Genomic DNA, 20,960 nt, shown 5'->3' with positions numbered 1-20,960 from the left:
CAAATAAATAAATAAATAAAATCTTTAAAAAAAAGTTGATAGTAAAAATTAATATAATGCTTATATATCTTGTAGCTAGTACTCTATATAGTGACACTGATATTATATGATGACTCCTTGAGGTGTTCCATGGTGCATCTCACAGTTAACAAGAATTTGGATGAGACACACAAAAAAAGACAAAAATTGGTTTTTATCAACAGGATACCCTTTTATACAAAAATCTTATGTGGGACAGATGCAAGTGTGATGTTCCAGTTGAGAGGAGGGAGAGGCTTACCTAGCTTTTGGCTCTTCCCTTCTCCTGACACAGAGTGGCACCTGTGGCAGCCCTCTGAAACCCTGGAGTTCCATAGAACACATTTGGAAAACTATGGACTCAGACTGTTACATGGTTTTTTCTATTGGTAACCCTGTATCTAGACTTACCTCCTTCAATCCATTTTGAGGATTGCTGCCAGAATGATCTTCCTAAAATGTCAAGTTATTCCCCTACTAAAAATCATTTGAAGGATTTCTTAGTAGGGCATTTAAGAAAATCCACAATGTATGGGGCGCCTGGGTGGCTCAGTCGTTGAGCGTCTGCCTTCAGCTCAGGGCGTGATCCCGGCGTTCTGGGATTGAGCCCCACGTCAGGCTCCTCCGCTGGGGGCCTGCTTCCTTCCTCTCCCACTCCCCCTGCTTGTGTTCCCTCTCTCACTGGCTGTCTCTATCTCTGTCAAATGAATAAATAAAATCTTTTAAAAAAATCCACAATGTAGCTTCAATATACCTTGCCAGTAGTGTCCTCTGTCCTCTAATGTTATTCTAGACTGCATAGTGTTCTCTGAACATGCATTACTTTTCCTAACTCCCCATTTTTCTAATGCTGTTCAACCCAAGAAGTCCAAAAATGAACTCATCTCTCCAACCCAAACCAACTTCTCCTGACTTCCCAACACTGTTAATAGCACCACAATCCCACTGAAATCCTTGTTCATTATGTTCTATCAAAAACGTCATCCCTTTTAGGAAGCCATCCTTCATTCCAGGTTGGAGTTTTTCCCTTTTTTTGAAACTCAGTAATGTTTTATGTCTAATGACTGCCAGAACCTAACTCCATTTTATGTATAAACATTAAGTATTTTTGCATGGTTTCAATACAGTCTAAATTGTCTAAGAATGTAATTACTATACAAACATAGAGAAGATGATTCTTTGTTATGTTAAGAGCCAAGGCTCTTTTGCCATTATTGTTGGAACCTGTATCCTTCTGTATTTTTAGGTCTTGCATTCATGGTGATTCTACAAATATATCTGACTGCCTTATTATTATGTTTTCTAGAATAATCCTGCTGGTATACTTACCTATTGAAATACAGATTATTTTATTTTCATGTTTCACCTTTGTATGACAGATGCAGCTTTATTAAAAGCTTACAGGGGTACCTGGGTGGCACAATCGGTTGAGCCTCTGTCTCTTGGTTTCAGCTCAGGTCATGATCTTGGGATCCTGAGATCAAGCCCCCCATTGGGCTTCACACTCAGGGCAGAGTCTGCTTGGGATTCTCTCTCCCTCTCCCCTGTCCCTCCCTCTCATGCTTTCTCCCCCTCTCTCTCTCAAATAAATAAATAAATCTTTTTTAAAAAAAGAAAAAAATCTTCCATGTATGGATAGGTGATATTTAATTCATGATGATAAAAGAGGTATTATAAAATATTTTTTTAAAAGTGGGACACTTCTTTCCAGATCACTGGCTGTGTGGGTTGGGGTGGCCTGAGCTGGGGGTCCTGTGCTGAGATGCTTCAAAGCCTTGTTAAAAATGTTTGGGTCCGGGGCGCCTGGGTGGCACAGCGGTTAGGCGTCTGCCTTTGGCTCAGGGCGTGATCCCGACGTTGTGGGATCGAGCCCCACGTCGGGCCCCTCTGCTGTGAGCCTGCTTCTTCCTCTCCCACTCCCCCTGCTTGTGTTCCCTCTCTCGCTGGCTGTCTCTATCTCTGTTGAATAAATAAATAAAATCTTTAAAAAAAAATGTTTGGGTCCCCATGAAGCCCTACTATACCCAAGTTTACTAGGAGATTTGGGTAGGAATGGGGTTGATGGGCTTCATCATTTATAAAATCAGGAGTGCTGATAAAAGAAGTAAATCTTTAAAAGCTTTGAGTCCTGCACCTGCTCATGGTCATCGGAATACTCATCAGATGGCCCATCAGTCTGGCTGTAAATCTCAGAAGCTCTGTTAGATGGGAGCATGGAATATTGCTGTTCACTTGTAGACGTGTTGTTTCCTTTGTGGTGTCAGTTAATATGACCATGAGGTGCAAACAAATAAAATAAAAAATAAAAGGGGGACACTTGGCCTTGGTAAGGGTGAAACCCGCTCTGAGTTTACTATACTACAAGAGACCACCACAACCTAAATAAGATAATGTGTATGAAAATTACCTGCATAGTACTAGACACAAAGTTGAGGTCGAGCAAATTGTTTATTTAATTCATAAATCATTTACAAGGATCCTTTAGACCCTCGCTAATTTAAATATAGTCTGTGAACCAACAGCATCAGCAACATCTGGCAATTGTTACAAATGCAGAATTTAAGGCCAGACATGCTGAATTAGAATCTGCATTTTAACAAGGTTCCTAGGGAATTCTTGTGCACATTTGAGTCTTATAACATTGCCCACAGTTTGAGAAGTATCAGTGCAGGTTATCATCAGTCTCATAGCATGTGTTGGATTAGTAGTGGCGGATCATCTTTATGTATTTAGAATATATTTTTTATTTAAATGCTGATTATAGGGGGGGCCTGATGGCTCAGTCGTTAAGTGTCTGCCTTCGGCTGGGGTCATGATCTCAGGGTCCTGGGATAGAGCCCCGCATCAGGCGGGGAGTCTGCTTCTCCCTCTTCAACTCCCCCTGCTTCTGTTCCCTCTCTCGCTATCTCTGTCTCTTGAATAAATAAATAAAATCTAAAAAAAAAAAGAATCTTATAAAAAATAAATGCTGATTTTTAAAGATAGTTGAATAACAAAAAGCTTTGTAACACTTATTTTTGACTTGTCTTGTAATACAACATTTATAACACAACCTAATCCAAAAATCAGAAATCCTCATTATTCATTTAAAAAATATTGAATGCCTATTACGTGCCACATATGCAAAATATTGGCAATACGATGGTAAACGAGATAGGCAGTGCTTTGCTACCATTGAATTTACGGTTGGGTAAGAAAGACCCTCACACCCCCGATAAGTAAGTAGCAAATGAAATAATTAAAATAATGTAAGTGCTATGAAGAAAATAAAAAGAGTGCTAATATGGAGATTAATGGTCGGGGTCATGGTTGGTGAACCTCTCCTCTAAATAAAATGTTTGGTTAGAGATAGAAATTTGGTCATCTTCAGCACATAGGTGATATTTAATGCCATGAGAATGGATGGGATCACCTAAAGAGAGAATGTATCATAAGAAGGGGGCTCAGGATTGAGTCCTGAGAAACATCTAATTTAAGTGGTCAGGTAGGGAAGGAAGAGCCAGCAAAAGATAAAGAGCAGCCAGCAAGACAGAAGGAAAACCAGCAGAGTGTGGTGTAACAGAATTCAAGAGACGGGAGTGTTTCATGAAGAAGTAGGTGGTCGGCTATGTTGAATGTTGCTGAAAAATCAAATAAAGTGGGGAGAAAAAGTTGAAGTTGGTTTTAGCAACATAAAACTTGCTAGTGTCCTTAACAAAAGTGGTTTCTGCAGAGTGGTGAGTGAGGATGGATCCCAAATTAAAGTGGTTAAAGGAGGGATGGGAATAGAGGAAGTAGAAATGTGGATACAGACCATTTTCCCCAAAAGTTTAGCTAGGAAAGAAGCAGAGGAAATAAGTGGGGCTGTTGCTGGAGAAAAATGTGGATCAAGAAATTTCATTTGTTTTTGTTTTCCAAAGACGAATGACACTTAAACTATTTGTAGCCCAAGACAAAACAACAACAACAACAAAACCCCCCCCAAAAAAAAACCCTCCAGGAGCAAAGTTGAAACAGATCTTGAAATCTCAATTCTCAGGGAAGTTTGACTGGAGTATTAGCTATCATTGAAAGTATCTTCATATCTACTCGACACATGCCACGTAAATATATTTCCTCACTGTGAGAGTTTGTAAGATATACTCTGCCCATTTAGTAGATGGTTGGTATAATCTGTACTCTTCTACAAAGAATCATAAGAAAACCTTGAAATTCACTTTTTTTCAAAAGTGGAAAGTTCATACTATAATGGCAATTCTAAGGTTTGCGATTTTCAATATTTGAATATGAGTGTTCAACAGATTTTTTTTTAATTAAGGAATAACTTACGCAGTGAAGTGCACGTGTCTTACATTATATAGCTTGACCAATTTTTACCTGTATACACATTTTCCTGTTCTTATATGGAACATTTGCATCACCCCAGAAAGTTCTCTTGTGTTCATTTATAACTGGTATGCCCCCTTTGCCCTAAGTTAAACGTTATTCAGACTTCTATCATCATAGACCAGTTTTCCTGTTCTTGATTTCCATATAGATGGAATCATACAGTATGTGCTTTTTTTGGTGTCTGGCTTCTTTGGCTCAACATCCTTTTGAGATCTACCCACATTGTTACATTTGTTGGTAGTTTATTTTCTTTTATTATTAAAAGGTATGTATATACCACAATTTGTATATTTATTCTACTGTTGGACATTTGATTGTTTCCAGTGTTTGTCTGTATTATGAACATTCATGTGCATGTCTTTTGATGGACATATACATTCATTTCTCTTGGATAGAGATCTAGGGTTAGCATTTCTGGGTCATAGGTTAGATATATAATTAGCTTTGATACATACTGCCAGATAGTTTCCAAAGTGGTTGGACCAGTTTACCATCCTGCTAGCAATATTGGAGAGTTACAGTTGTTCACATATTGCCAACACTTGTTATTGTCAGTCAGTCTTTTTAATTTTAGCCATTCTGGTGGATGTGTAGTGGTATTTCATTCTGGTTTTAATTTGCATTTTCCTAATGAATAATGATGTTGAATACCTTTTCATATGTTTATTGGCCATTTGGATATCTTCTTTCCTGAAGTTCTGTAAGTCTTCTGTACACTTTTTTAAGTTGTGTTGTTTGTATTTTTTCTTATTGATTTTGTAGATATTTAAAAAATATTTTAGAAACATGTACTTTGTCAGATGTGTATTGCAGTTTTTTTCTCGCATTCTGTAACTTGCTTGTTTTCTTAATCTATTTGATAAGTAGAATTCTTGACTGTAATTAAGACAAATATATCAATTTCTTTTCTTTTGGGATTGAGTGCCTCTTACGTCCTGTTTAAGAAATCTTTGCCTACTCAAAGACCATAAAAAATTCTCCTCTAGAAATTTCATTGTTTAAACTTTCACTTTTAGTTTTATTACCCACTTCAAAATAATTATTCTTTTTTTGACCCCAGTTATTTTAGAAGAGAAACTAGACATTTTGCAGTTATAAAATGAAAATCTTTTTTTTTTTTTTTTTTTTAANGGCTCATAGCAGAGGAGCCTGATGTGGGGCTCGATCCCATAACGCCGGGATCACGCCCTGAGCCGAAGGCAGACGCTTAACCGCTGTGCCACCCAGGCGCCCCTATAAAATGAAAATCTTACTTGGAATATGTTGGACTCAATCATTTTAGCACATTTTTTTTAAATAGCAATGAGATGAAATGCCCATTCTTCCTTTTCTCTGTTCGTTTGGTGGCATGTGATATCCATGGTAAAATAAAAATGTTTTTATTTTTTTACAATTGTATAGTAATTGACCTTTCAAAGAAAATAACACTAAATGTTGCATTTGTTGTTTTAGACCTGTTCCCAACAGTCTATAATTTCCTCATTATACATTTAATCTAGGGGGAAAATAGGATATTTTATTTAAAAAAGAATAAGATAAGAAAAACTGGAATGGTGATGTAGACTGTATTTGATCTTGTGTCCCTAAAGAAGTAATCTTGCTATTTCTTAACCTTTTCCTTAGCCCAATGTAGAAAGGAAGTTTTCATGGTTAGAGGAATTAAACTCTCATTTTATATCTTCCTTTCCCCTCAGTCATAGTCAACTGAAGTGTTTGAAATATCAGACCTACTTCTAAAGTTCATAATCTATATAGGAGAGCATTTTAAAACATTGTTTAAATTCCTTGAAACAAAGGTGTAGTTCAAGACATGAATCCTTCTTCTCTTCTTAATGTGCCTCTGACATTGCACCCTTAGACAATTATGTGACTGTGTTTTTTGTCTTTCTTGTGTCCTGAATTTTGTCTGTATAATTGGGAGAATAATAAATGCCACTGCACCTGTTTATCTTGCAGAAATACTGTGAGATAATATGAAATCTCATTTGCACTACTGGACTAAGTGCTTGATGCCACATTTTTGGAGAGCCACAAGCAAACAAAACCAAGTTCAGAAGAAAGCTCTCACACCATGGTTATGAACTGAGTGGTAGCATCTGAATGATAATTTATCCTCTATGTTTCCAGAGAGCTGTACTAGGACCTGAAATGGAGATTTCAGGAAATTTGAGTTCAGCTATATTTAAGGAGGAACTTTTTTAACCATTAGAGTTTTTCTGAAATGGAAAGGAATAACATTCTGTATTATTGGAAGTGTCTAAGCCCAGGCTGTGCAACCCAAATAGGGGAATATTGGAGGAAATTCAGGGGAAGGAGAGGTAAGATAGCTAAGATATCTACTCCAATTCTGATATTCTAATTTCATTGGTACTATTATACTGTACATTTTACATTATATTATTCTTGTGGTGGTAAGATTCCAGGAATGATTTTAAGTGGTAGTATTAAGAGAACTGGTGAAAGACCTTTCAGAAATACTAGTTCATACTTCTGTTGCGTTGCCACATTTACAGTACTGACTGTTACTGTTGGGATTGAACACATTTTTTTAGTCAGTGACTCAATTTCCAGACGTTTTAGTAAAAAAGTAAAAGTGAATATTTTATATAAGAGAAAATATTTTTTAAAAAAGAGGCATGGGGATAGGAGAGTCAGTTTACCGTTAGGAAGATAAAAAGGAGTGTCTACACTGAGAGATAGCTTTCTGGCAGCTGTCAGGCACCAGTGCCACTGGCAGCTGGCAAACTCAGTACAGGATTTTTTCTAAGATTTAATATTTTGCTCTTCTTTAGCACTTACACTTTCTACTGGGAAAACAGACCAGTGAATAGAAATCAGATTTCTGAAACTAAGAACAGAATTTTGTTAGATGTTATTCTTAATTGAATGATAATTACTTATTATAGTATTAAAATCAAGGCAAGTTTACAACCATTTGAGTTAAAATATGATTACAAATTTTGTTGCCAATGTAAATACTTGGTTTTGTTTGTAGATAATTTATATTAGAGCTAAGAGGTAAAAACCTTCAACCGTGAACTTTGATGAACTCTGAATTAACCAGACGGCTGCCATTTCCAAGTTCAAATTGTATTTGTAATCTACCCCCTTTCATTTAGCAGTGCATAAAATGCTAGAATCTCTGAGAAAAATCTCAGTATCTTAACAAAAAATTCTAACTAGTGAAATTGTTTTAAAAGGCATCTTTGGGGGCATCTGGGTGGCTCATTTTTTAAGCGTCTGCCTTAAACTCAGGGTGTGATCCCAGAGTCCTGGGATCGAGCCCCACATCAGGCTCTTCTGCTGGGAGCCTGCTTCTTCCTCTCCCACTCCCCCTGCTTATGTTCCCTCTCTCGCTGGCTGTCTCTCTCTCTGTCAAATAAATAAATAAAATCTTCAAAAAATAAAAATAATTAAAAAAATGAAAGGCATCTTTGCCTTTGCCTTTGTCAATGAAAAGAGAATCTGAAGGAATAAAAACAAATTTGAAATTGTCATCTCTCAGTAAACATGATGAAGGCTGGTTTTCAATACTGGTAGAAAACAATTTGGGATTGCTAGTAAAGCTTTGAAATTCTGGAGTACTTGGAAAGCTACAGAAGACATAACCTTTAATTTTTCCAGTCCAATACATTTGTCACCTATCTCAGTAATAGAATAGTTACATTTTTTATAAGATTTCTTATTTAAGACATAAGGTGTCAATGGAAAACACTGACGATTTAATTAAAACATATCAGAGGATTAATTATTTAGTTGTGGGAAGGGCAAGAGGGCAAATGTTAGGAAAAGAGTGTTTGCTAGGGTTTTCTGCTGGATTATAATTTTGGCTTTTAAATTAGATAAGAAAAATAGTTTTATCTAATGATAGCAAAAAATCCTAATGGTAATATGATGCTAAGTATATATTTGTACACATACATATAAGTATATTTTTAAAATATTGTATCTGGGTGTTTGGCATCATGTGGTGTTTTTGTTTTTGTTTTTTACCCTCCAAAATGTCACATTAATGTTTCAAAAGTACAAAAGGTGCTGTCTCAGTGCTTTATATCTTTGATTACTGCATTACTGGAAACCACAACTTTTTCCTGAAATTCCAATTGTAGGAATTTTGGAAATATTGGTAGAAGATGGTTGTTGTTGTTTCCTGGTATAGTATCTTTAAAATTTTGCTTGATATTTAATTTTTATATGTGGTTTGATTTACTTTTTTCCTGATCCAGGGTTTTAATGTTTGTTTTTAAAGAAATAGTTTTGCAGTGGTATCCCAAGCAATAGCAGGATATTCTAAAATCTAGAGCAGTGCCATTCAGTAGAACTTTCTGTGATGGTAGAAATGTTCCTTACCTGTGCTGTCTAATATAGTAACCACTAGCCACATGTTCTATTGAGTACTTGAAATGTGGCAGGTGTGACTGAGAAACTAAATTTTTTATTTTAATTAATTTATGTTTAAAGTTAAATCACCACACGTGGCTGGTGGCTACTGTATTGGACAATAGTATTAGTATTGGTAACAGATCTAGAGCAGGACGTCTGTAAAGGACCAGAAAGTGACTGTTTAGGCTTTTTGAGTCATATAGTTTCTGTCACAACTGTTTGATTCTGCCCTTGGAGTACAGGAGCAGCTATAGCAGCACATAAATGAAGGACTTTGGCTGTGTTCCAACAATACTTTATTTTCGGATACTGAAATTTGAATTTCATAGTTTTCTTTTTTTTTTTTTAGGATTTTATTTACTTATTTGACAGAGAGACAGCCAGTGAGAGAGGGAACACAAGCAGGGGGAGTGGGGAAGCAGGGAGCCTGATGTGGGGCTCGATCCCAGGACCCTGGGATCACGCCCTGAGCTGAAGTCAGATGCTTAACAACTGAGCCACCCAGGTGCCCTTGAATTTCATAGTTTTCAAGTGGCATGAAATATCTAATTTTTAAAATCCATTTAAAAATGTAAAAACCAGCAGAGGGAGAGGAGGAAAGAAAAGTGTAAAACCCATTCTTATTTCACATGCCATACAGAAACAGGTGGTAAGTTGTAGTTTGCAGAACCTTGATCTAGAGTGCCCATTAAGATCAATGATAGAGATGTAAAAATTCATGTATTTGTTCAATAAATGTTTATTGAGTGTCCATCATGAGTAAGCACTGTTTTGGGACCTGAAGATACAGCAAAATAGCAATAAAACATACAGACAAGGGGTGCCTGGTTGTCTCAGTCCATTAAGTGTCCGACTCTTGGTTCAGCTCAGGTAATTTTCTCAGGGTTGTGAGATCGAGCCCTACCTTGGGCTCTGTGCTGGACGTGGAGCTTGCTTGAGATTTCCCCCTCCCTCTGCCCCTCCCCTCCCAAGTATATGTGTATATATGCCAGGTGGTGATAATGAAGAGATTTTTTGAAGAGAAATGAAAGAGGGCAGGAGAAAAGAATGTGACAGTGGAGGATGACATTTAATATTTTTAAATTTTTCGTTAAGTTTTTTATTTTAATTTCACTTGAGTTTAACATACTGGGTTGTATAAGTTTCAGGTGTACAATATAGTGATTCAACAACTCTATACAGTACTCAGTGCTCATCATATAAGCGTACTCTTTAATCCCCATCACCTGTTTCACCTACACTCTTCCCCCCGCCCATAGAAGATGATGTTTTATATAGGGTAGTCAGGTAAAGCTTGTTTGGTAAGATGACTTTTGAGCACACACCTGAATGAAGAGGGGAAGTGGGCCCTATGGTGATCTGGGGAAAGAGCATTCTGGTCAGAAGGAAAGGTAAATGAGAAGGTCTTGAGGCAGGAGTATGATTTACCTATTCAAGTAACAGAAGAGATGTAGAAAATAGAGGAGATTTATACTTAAACAAAATTAACCCACTTTGGAATTCTTTCAGCATCAGCACCAGTTATGTGTAAACATCAGTACAGGAAACTATACTTATTTTAAAAGCAATATAGGGACCCTTCATTCTTAACTTTCTAGAGCATTCTTTTGGAAAATATTCTAAAGCTATGTTGATGGCGAACATATTAAAAAAGACCCCAGTAGACCCCATCAAATGGAACACTTCTGAGGGTTTTTTTGGACTGAAGTTAAAGAAATTACAAAATGATCCATTAAAAACTGAAAAATTTTTGCTGTACTTAGAAATATTTAACAGGTTTCTAGTCTTCAGTTGGAAATTCCTTCACTATCTATCCATTACCGGGCTTCATGTTTTTATGAGGACCTTTAAGTTTAGGTGGAAAAATGTACTTCAGTAACTCTTTTGTCCTTGTGTTTTAAATATTTTTTTAGTACCTAAGGAGACCATCCATGTAGCCTGATTATAGATGGTTTTAATGTCTCCTTTAAGTTCTGAATACTAAGGTGGTCAGAACCTCCTTTTTCTCTTAGAAACGGTACTAAGTTGTTTCTGGGGTTCTTTACAGCACACAAAGGCTGCTTGAAAAAATATTGAGAGCTATTTAAATGTCATTGTCAGAGAGTTTAAAAGGTTCAGGGGGCTGGGACCTTTTTCCTTTAGGTCACCAAATCAAAAGCCATCTTGCTGTGTAGTAACTAAAAGATATTTTCACATGAAGGTTGTTTATGTGAAACCTTTGAGCTAGTTTTCTTTCTTTTTTTCCTGTTAAGAATCCCTTTAGTGTGCAGTTAAGAGTTTCACATTTAGCTTTTTTAAAAAACTTTTTAAAAACGCTATCAAACTTACAGAAAAGTTGCAATACAATACAAAAACTTTTTTTTTTCAGAAATTTTGATACTAAGTTGCTGACATGATGCCCTATCACCCTTGAAAACTTTAATGTACTGAAGTGTACTTCTCTTACATAACCGTAACAATGTCTAAATCAGGAAATAAATATTGATACATTACTACCATTTAATCCTCGGACCCCATTCAGTTTTCTCCAGTTGTTTCTACAGTGTTATTTACTGCAGGAGGAGTCAGCTCAGAATCATGCATTATATTTAGTTGTCGTCTCTTCACTCTCCTTCAGTGGAACAATTTCTTAGTTCCTCAGTCTTTCATGACCTTGACAATTTTGGGGATTACAAAGCCAGTTATTTTGTCAAGCATCCCTCAATTAGAGTTCATTTTCTCATGGTTAGATTCATGTTCTGTGTATTTGGCAGCAATATCGCAGAAGTGATGCCGTGTTCTTTTTATTTTCAGATGGCACTTAATTTTCACTTGTCCCGTTACTGATGATGATCACTTTGTTTAGTTACAGTGGTGTCTACCAAGTTCTTCACTATGTAGTTGCTCTTTTCATCTTTGTAATAATAAGTATTTTGGGAGAAGCACTTTGAAACTATATAAATATTCCATTCATCATCTGACTTTTGGTTTACTTATTAATGTCAGTTTGGACTCATGAATTTGTTTTTTTCAATAGGTTATAATCCAATACTATCATTATTATTTTTATATTCCGTGTCTCAGATTTGGCCAGTGGAAACCCCTTCAAGATGATTTCTATATCCCTTAACATATCCTCTTCATTCTGTAAGCACTTCCTTGCTTTGCGACACAACAAAATGTTCCAGACTCATCTTATAGTTTTCCCTGCCCCAGCCCTGCAGTCAGCCACTTTTCCAACAAGCCTGGCTCCTTTAAGTGGAGAATGATATTTAGAAGTTAATTATCTGGATGCCAGAAGTTGTTGTAGTGTCACTGCTCCCAGGTGCTCTCAGTGGCCAGGGCTTGGGACTATTTGTATGTATATACATACACACATTTGCATCTATATTTTATACCTGTTATATATAGAGTAGAAGTCATGTGTTCGCACCAGTACCTTCATTTCCAATACAGTACCACAGGGTTTTTTTGTTTTTTTGTTTTTTGTTTTTTGTATTTGTAACTCCCTTCTCTGACAGGCAAAAATCTGGCTCTTATTCTTGTTATATTTACTTATTTGATCAAGCATCTTTATATAATCAATCATCCATTGCCACTATCATCCCTTCCTCAGCACAGATGCTTTTCTTGCCTCATTTGGGTCTTGTACAATAGCTACTGTGCTATGTGGACCCTCTTCAACTGCCCGGGCTCTGACATCTCCATGCAAGGCTGTCCCTAATATGTAGATGCCCTCTTCTTTCCACTCAAGTTCTGATACTTTACACTGGAGCACCCCTGTGCATGGAAGCTCTCTCCACAGTCCCCACGTAGGTGCCTTGCTTACCTCACTTAGGCTCTGAAAACCCACACCAGACCACCTCTATGCACAGATGTCGTATTTGCCATGCTCAGGCTCTGATTCATGTTAAGCTGTCCCTTATCTTGGATACCCTCTTTATCCCTCTTGGACTCCCCAGTATTCGAAGTCAGGCAATTCTCCTGCCTAAATGCCCTCTTTAACCTACTCAGGCTCTGATTTCCCATTTGTCTGCCTTCCATATAGAATCTCTCCTTACCCCATTCAGACTGCCCACCCCATATGTCATACTCTTCAGGCTAGTTGGTTTCTAGCAGCCTGCCTTGGGCTGCCTCCCTTCCTTGCATAGATATTGCTCTCCCCCGTCTTAGGTTTTGACACCCCATACCACACTGCTCCTTTGCTTATTTTAAAAATATGTGTATTTTCCCTGCCTTTATGCTTTGCTGCTATCATCTAATGGATATGATAACATTTTTAAATTAAAATAGGATATAAGTACAGTGACTATATTTTTCAAAACAAAAATTAAAATATGACCAGATGATAGTATCAAATATTTGAAATTAGTACTGTCCTGGACAGTTTTGGGTTTATGATCATCATTAAAATAAAGAACAAAGATTTTCTATCAATGGAGGAGTACCTCCTATTGAACCAGACTTCCAACAGATAACAATGATAGATTCTGGACAAAATGTGAAAAAAATCTATTACCTGAAGGCATTGGAAAATGTCAGAACCAACCTGTTCTTATGTTTGTTTTAACCCAAGGGTAGGCACCAATTTTAGCCTCAGAGTGACCAAAACTTGGGTAGATAATCCACAGTTACAACAGCTTAAAAAGCCATAGCAACTGCATCAGGCTGGGAAGTAAGGAGGGAAATCTTGGTATGAAAAAGGCAGAGAGGGCTTTTTTATCTATAAATTCTCTGGCTGACCATTGAACCACACATATATGAGGTCACACTCTGAGTAGCCCATCTGAGGCTAAAATAACTTTTTTAAAGATTTTATTTATTTATTTATTTGACAGAGAGAGACAGCCATCGAGAGAGGGAACACAAGCAGGGGGAATGGGAGAGGAAGAAGCAGGCTCCCAGCGGAGGAGCCTGATGTGGGGGTCGATCCCAGAACATGGGGATCATGCCCTGAGCCGAAGGCAGACGCTTAACGACTGAGCCACCCAGGCGCCCCTGAGGCTAAAATATTGAAGAGAGATTTATGCCATTGCAAGAGACCAGCTTGTCCCAATTTACCTCAGACTATGAAAGTTCTCTGATCTGGAAAAGTCCTCAATCCCAGGCATGTTGGGACATTTGGTCACCCTCGTTGCTACTCACTACAGTGAGACAGAATTTGAGTTTGAGTCTAGGCAAGTTAAATGCATGCTTTAAAAAGTAAAATAAAGAAAAACTCCTATACTCTTTAGAACAACATAACAGAATCCAGAAATTCTGTAACAGCATTTATAATGTCCAAGGTACAATCTAAAATCATTAAGTCATATGAAGAAGCAGGAAAATGTGACCCATATTCACAATAAAAGGAGATCAATGGTGACTGACGCCAAGATGACATAGATATTGGAACTGGAAGAAAGGATCTTAAACAGCTATGCTAATTATACCCAAAAATGTAAAGGAAAATATGCTTGTAATGAATTAACAAATAGGAAATCTTGGCAAGGAAACTATGACAAAAGAACAAAATGGAAATTCTAGAACTAAAAATTATAATACCTGAGATAGAAAACTCACTGGACAAACTAAACAACAAATTAAGATGACAAAAATAGTAACTGCACTTGAAGGTATATCAATGAAAGTATTCAATCTGAACAATACAGAGAAAAAAAAACCATTGGGGTGGGGCTCCCAGAGCCTCAGGGAATTGTGGGAAAATATTAAAAAGTCTAATATACATGCAGTTTAAGTCCCAGAAGGAAAGGAGCAAGAGGATGGAGGAGAAAAAGTATTTGAAGAAACAATGGCTGAAAACTTCTCAAGTTTAGTGAAAAACATAATTTTACAGAAGTTCAGTGATCCCAAGTGGGATAAATTCAAATAAAATCACACCTAAGTATATCATAGTCAAACTGCTGAAAACCAAAGGTAAAGAGAAAATCTTGAAAGCATTCAGAGAAAAAGAGTACATTATATATAGGAAAACAATAATGCAAATACCACTGACTTCTCATCAGAAACAATAGAGCCTGGGAGGTAGTAGAATGCCGTCTTTAAAGTGCTGGAAGAAAACTGTCAATGCAGAATTCTGTATCAAGTAAAAATATCCTTTAAAATTGAAGGCAAAACTAAGTAAAAATCTTTAAAAAAAAAGTGGGGGGATGCCTGGGTGGCTCAGTCGGTTGAGCATCCAACTCTTCATATTGGCTCAGGTCGTAATCTCACGGTCCTGAGATCAAGCCCCACATCGGGCTCCACACTCTGTGTGGAGTCTGCTTGTCCCTCTCCCTCCCCCTTTGTCCCTCCCCCCAATTCCCTCACTTGCTGTCTTGAATAAATAAAAATCTTCAGAATTGAAGGCAAAATAAAGATATTTACAAATAGGGGCGCCTGGGTGGCGCAGTCATTAAGCGTCTGCCTTCAGCTCAGGGCGTGATCCCAGCGTTCTGGGATCGAGCCCCACATCAGGCTCCTCTGCTAGGAGCCTGCTTTTTCCTCTCCCCACTCCCCCTGTTTGTGTTCCCTCTCTCGCTGGCTGTCTCTCTCTGTCAAATTAATAAATAAAATCTTTAAAAAAAAAAGATGTTTACAAATAAATGAAAACTAAGAAAAATTGTCACTAACATACATTACTAGAAATGCTAATACAAGGGGCGCCTGGGTGGCACAGCGGTTGAGCGTCTGCCTTCGGCTCAGGGCATGATCCCGGCGTTATGGGATCTAGCCCCACATCAGGCTCCTCCGCTATGAGCCTGCTTCTTCCTCTCCCACTCCCCCTGCTTGTGTTCCCTCTCTCACTGGCTGTCTCTATCTCTGTCGAATAAATAAATAAAATCTTTAACAAAAAAAAGAAAAAAAGAAAAAAAGAAATGCTAATACAAGCTCTTTTGACTAAAGAAACATGATACCAGATGGACACACAAGTCTTCAGGAAAAAATGAAAAGTACTAGAAATGTTAAGTATGAAGTACTGATTTTTTCTCTTAATCTCTTTAAAGTACAATTACTGTGTAAATAATTCCTTTTATCCTCCTTGAGGTACTTTTTAGGGAGGCTAGAGGAGGAAAGAACAGTCCTGCTCTGAAGAAGTCTGCTAAAGCTTCCAAAATGGTATCCTTATTAAATTTAGAATGCTCCAAATCTGAAAAAAATTTACTCTAAGTAGCTAATATTTATAATCCTTTTCTTTTCAGATATAAAACCAAATATGGAACTGAAAAGCACTCAGGAACAATCCGTGCCCACAGGTAACATCAGGTCTTTCCTTTCTAGAAGTATACCTTTACTGAAATTACCAAAGGAAGAAGAATATTCTGATCACAGTAAAAATGCTATAGAACTGTGTTGGAAAAAATGTGGTTGCCTCTTTCTGATACAAAAGTAATTTTTCCATATAGATTACATAAATTATTTGGCATCATTGGGCCAAATCACACCCCACCTAACATTGATCGTTGTTTTGTGGGTTTTTTTTTCCTGAAAAAAAATTTTTTAACTGACTGGTTTAAATAAAGACAGTTTTTGTTGAACAATGTAGTAGCTTATGTTTTATCAACTTGTGCTTTTCACTGTAGATAGTGGTCAGCAAACTTTTTTGTGCGAAGGGTGAGATAGTAAAGTTTTAGACTTTGTGGGCCATATATGGTCTCTGTTGCATATTCCTTTTTAAACAACTCTTTAAAAATGTAAAAACCATTCCTACCTCCTGGGCACACAGAAAAACAAGCCATGGCTAGATTTGGCTCTCAGGCCACAGTTTCCTGACTTCTGCTCCAGAATAAACTATAAACATTTAAAATCTATTTCCTAAAAATAACTTCTGTGTCTTCTGGAATGATTAACTCACTTTGAATCAAAATTTATGCTATCTTACAAAATTTATCACTTAAGTACCTTTTTGTTATTGTCAGTTATAACCTTATATTTTAATTGAACCTGTATGTCATGTTAGCTGTTCAGGTGTGCACTTTATCTTAGTCATTTTGAGCTTGAGAAAAGTGAGCTACTATTTAGAACAGTGTCTTAGAGTTCATAGAGTATAAGTTACAATATGCAGAAATGAGAAACTTAATGTGTCTATAAATCAAAACATGAGTCCATGATAACCATATTTTTAGCACCTCTTCATCATGGATTTTATGAAATATGTTTCCATTTTACTACTGCATTCCGGCAAAAGTCCTGCTCCATGTATTCAGTCATGGGTGCAGCTGAAAGAAATGCCACTGCAGAGTTTCTAGTCACTTCTACTTCTCCTAGCCTAAATGCCACAGGATTCAGTATCTGACTGTTAGTTATGTGTAGTAGCTACTCAGTGAATATTTTATTGAACATTAGGAAGGATATTAGGAGTTTGATAGGAAGTGAATAAGGTTTTAGCTTATTTCTTTTGTTAACATCTTTTAAAGCTACCATGCTTGAACATGAATACCAGCTACATTATTCCTTTTCTTCTAATGTCTAATATTATCAGTATTTACATAATATACAAATATACAAAAGTATATTTCTGTTAAACTTGCTTTTTAACAACTTTGCTGTTTATTTAAGCATGTTTATTTAGGCTTTTATTATGTCTGCTCCCTTTCACTTATGAACTCCTGTAATACTTTGTATTTTCTTTATTCTCTTGTCTGAGTCTACATTATAGACCTGTTTTATCTCTTGTCTGATTCTTGCATTATATTTATGATCTCGTCTTATCTACATGTGCAAATTATAAGATCCTTAAGGACAGGAATAATGACTTATGTCTGTAGCCATGTCAACATTTAGTGAATGTTCAAAGAAATAAAGGAACTCGAGGGCCAATATGCCTTCCACGGAATCACATTTATTATGTGAACAGAAAAGGAAAATAGGATTTAATATACAGTTGCTTTTGGGTTTTCTCTCAGGAAAACATGTTTCCCAAATTGGTTATGCCAGTGTTGTTGAGCTCAGTATTTCTCATCACTACATAAATGCTTCTTGTTCATAAATAGCAATAGCATCCTACTGAATATTGTGAGACATACCAAAAGAGAGAGAATTTTTGTCTGGAAAGAACGTGAATGCATTTTAACTCAGGTGCATCCTGGGCATATTTCTGAACCTCAAGTGTTTTCACATATATTCCACTTGGGGTATATATGAAAGGGATGCTGTCTGTCATTAAGAGATTATGCTGAAATGGGAGTCTACTTAATAAAAATATTACATTTTTATATATAAAAATTTTTATATTATAAAAATCCTTTAAAGTTGGCCTACATAGTTAAAATTCTTTTTATCTCCTAGATGGTCCAGTGATTTTGAATGACTATGATTTAACCAAACCACATGAAACAGAAAATGTGGACAGTGCAGAAGGCCCAACCAATGAAGATGAAGATCTAGGAGGTGAGTCATGTGTAGTCTAAAAATGGTTATAGATATGGTCGAGGCTTAATATGTAGAAGAAATCAGGTTCTCTCCAAGGAAAACTTGGATTTGTGGGTTGAGTTGGGCGTAATTAAGTTTTATTCATTTTACAAACATTAATATTTAGGGGCTCCTGGGTGGCTCAGAAGGTTAAGCATCTGCCTTTGGCTCAGGTCATGATCTCAGTGTCCTGGGATGGAGCCCTGCATGGGGCTTCCGGCTCAGTGGGGAGTCTGCTTCTCCTCTCCCTCTGCCGCTCCCCTGCTTGTGTTCTCTCACCCACTCTGTCTCTCTCTTAAATAAATAAATAAAATCTTTTTAAAAAACATTAATATTTAATAATTTGCTGAAGGATATCAGCAAACTTTGAGAATTTAAGGTGCTTATTCAGTGTTCAAGTTATACCAGCTTCATTTCTAAAATGTTTATTTGACTCTTTTCCATTATAAAAATAATAAATGTTCACTACAGAAAGTTTGGGATATTTCCCATCACCAACAACCAATTCTCCAATTCTTCAGAGAGTAACTGGGCATCCAACAAGCCAATTTAATTCTCGTACTAACTCCTGGAGTTAGCACAGAACCCATAGGTTAAGGGCTCAGTCCCACGAGACTGCCCTCACTTTAGACACCAGTCGAAACTGCCAGGTCTCCACATTACTTGCACTTCTGTCCAGCTTGGCTACAATGCAGAGTTTTTACAACCATTCCCCTCAGTTTTAATAAGGTACTAGAATGACTCAGAATCTAGGAAAGCACTTTGCTTACTATTACTAGTTTATTATAAAGGATACAACTCAAGAACAATCAAATGGAAGAGATGCATAACGCAAGGTTTGGAGTGGGAGGGGATGAGCTTCCATGCCTTCTCTGAGCACACCATCCTCCCATCATCTTGATGTGTTCACCAGCCCAGAAACTCTCTGAAACTCATTGTTCAAGAGTTTTTATAGAGCTCAGTCTTCAGTTGCAGCCCCTTCCCATCACTTTGTCTTTCTGGTGACCATCCCATCCTGAGGTTATCTAGGGGCCTTACCCTAAGTCACCTCATTAGCATAAACTCAGGTGTGATTGAAAGGAAATTGTTATAAATAACAAAAGATTCTCCTATCACTCAGGAAATTCCAAGGGTTTTGGGAACTCTTGTGCCAGGAACCTGGGACAAAGACCAAATATATTTTTGTATTTTACTATAAGCTACCCACTGGTCTTTGACCACGAATCTCTTATAGCAAAAGGATCATAAAAGTCAAGATACTGGTGGGGTGCCTGGGTGGCTCATCAGTTAAGCGTCTGACTCTTGATTTCGGCTCGGGTCATGATATCAGGGTCATGATCTCAAGGTCATGAGGGTCATGATATCAGGGTCATGATCTCAAGGTCATGAAATTGAGCCCCTGTTGAGCCCTGTATCTGGCTCCATGCTCACTACAGAGTCTGCTTGAGATTCTCTCTCTCCCTATTCCTCTGCCCCCCATCCCTGCTCGTGGGCTTTAAATAAAATAAGTGGATAGATAAATAGATAGATAAAATCTTTAAAAAAGAAATAAAGTCAAGATACTGGCACATTATTACAGTCACATTCAGTCATTAATAATTATTCTAGTCCATCATCATATCATATCAAAATGTCTCTCAGGGTGAGGCCACTCAGATTTGCAGGCTTCCATTTGATTTTGTCAGGTTCCAAAAACAGGAGTGGTCTCAGCAATATGTGGCTTCATCTTTTCAGCATCTGGTATATTTGAGCTGAGAGACAATATTTATTATTCTCTCGTTCTGAGCCTCTCTTGAGATTTTAAGATAATATTAGATTTCCTTCATTATATAACCCATTGATTCATTTCTTTACCCTCAGCTACTATTCCTTCTTTTCTTCATTTCTACCTGAACCTTTCCACTTTTGGAAGGAAAGAACATTAATGGCTTTGCTGGTCTAGATTGCAGGCAGCAATACTAGTCTAGCCAGTGCCTCCCCCTCAATCCACTCCTATTCCTATAGGGTGGAGTTACTTAGGTACTGAACCAGCAGGCTCTTTTTGCCACTAGCAGTGGTGCTGCATTCTCTGTTAACCTCAGTTTGGGCAAATAGAGTGAAGGCACAACCTGCCCTATCAGGGCTTCAGGAATTCTGACATAAAGGTTCAAAACTATAGTTATGGTTTCTTGCCTAGGAATCATTCTGTTTCTAGCACTTTTTGTAGCCCTAGTCCCATGACTACTGCATCAAGTGGGAAAGAGAAAGTTGAGATGATGAAGAAGAAAAAAGTTGAGGGAAAGAAAAAAAGTATGGTCATCAATACCATATAGAGCTCAGTCTTCAGTCGCATCTCCCTCCCCCTTCACTTTGTCTTTCTAGTGACAGGTAGCATAATCCTGTATAAACCAATTTTGTCTTAGTATGGAACTCTCCAAGGCATTGCCCTCCCAAAAGCCTTAGAGCATTTCTGTGACATAACCTAAGACATTATGTGTATTTCAGATGTTAAGATTGTATTTGCACCGCAGTCATAGGGGCAGTTTCAATTAATGTCCAATAGCAGGCTATTAATTGCCTCTCAAATGGAATTCTCCATTCCATAGTCCCAACAGTTGCTGGGAAGCAGTTGCAGGTTTTTGCCATAAACCCAAGTCTATGGTCCACAGAGAGCTACCACACAGAATCTGTCCCCACCAGCACTGCCACTTCTCGTCTACACTGTGGACTTGGGCAATCTCATCCATCCCCATTTAGCATGTCCAATTAATAGGACAGATTTACATGCCTTCTGTTTTATAGAAAGTTAATTCCCCCAACACACACAATGTCTTACACAATGT

General features: G+C 37.4%; 1 protein-coding gene across 1 annotated transcript in view; it reads left to right on the top strand.

Annotated features, from left to right (window-relative positions):
* Window positions 1-20,960, top strand: part of IKZF3 (IKAROS family zinc finger 3) — an 85,628-nt gene that overhangs the window by 8,013 nt on the left and 56,655 nt on the right. Inside the window, exons 2-3 of the mRNA XM_011237382.3 lie at window positions 15,930-15,983; window positions 18,016-18,117. Of these exons, the coding sequence (XP_011235684.1) occupies window positions 15,930-15,983; window positions 18,016-18,117 (156 nt within the window). The remainder of the gene's footprint in view (window positions 1-15,929; window positions 15,984-18,015; window positions 18,118-20,960) is intronic.

This window comes from Ailuropoda melanoleuca, chromosome 13 (genome assembly GCF_002007445.2).
Source record: "Ailuropoda melanoleuca isolate Jingjing chromosome 13, ASM200744v2, whole genome shotgun sequence".
Lineage (NCBI taxonomy): Eukaryota > Metazoa > Chordata > Mammalia > Carnivora > Ursidae > Ailuropoda > Ailuropoda melanoleuca.
This window is presented reverse-complemented; position numbering and strand designations above follow the sequence as displayed.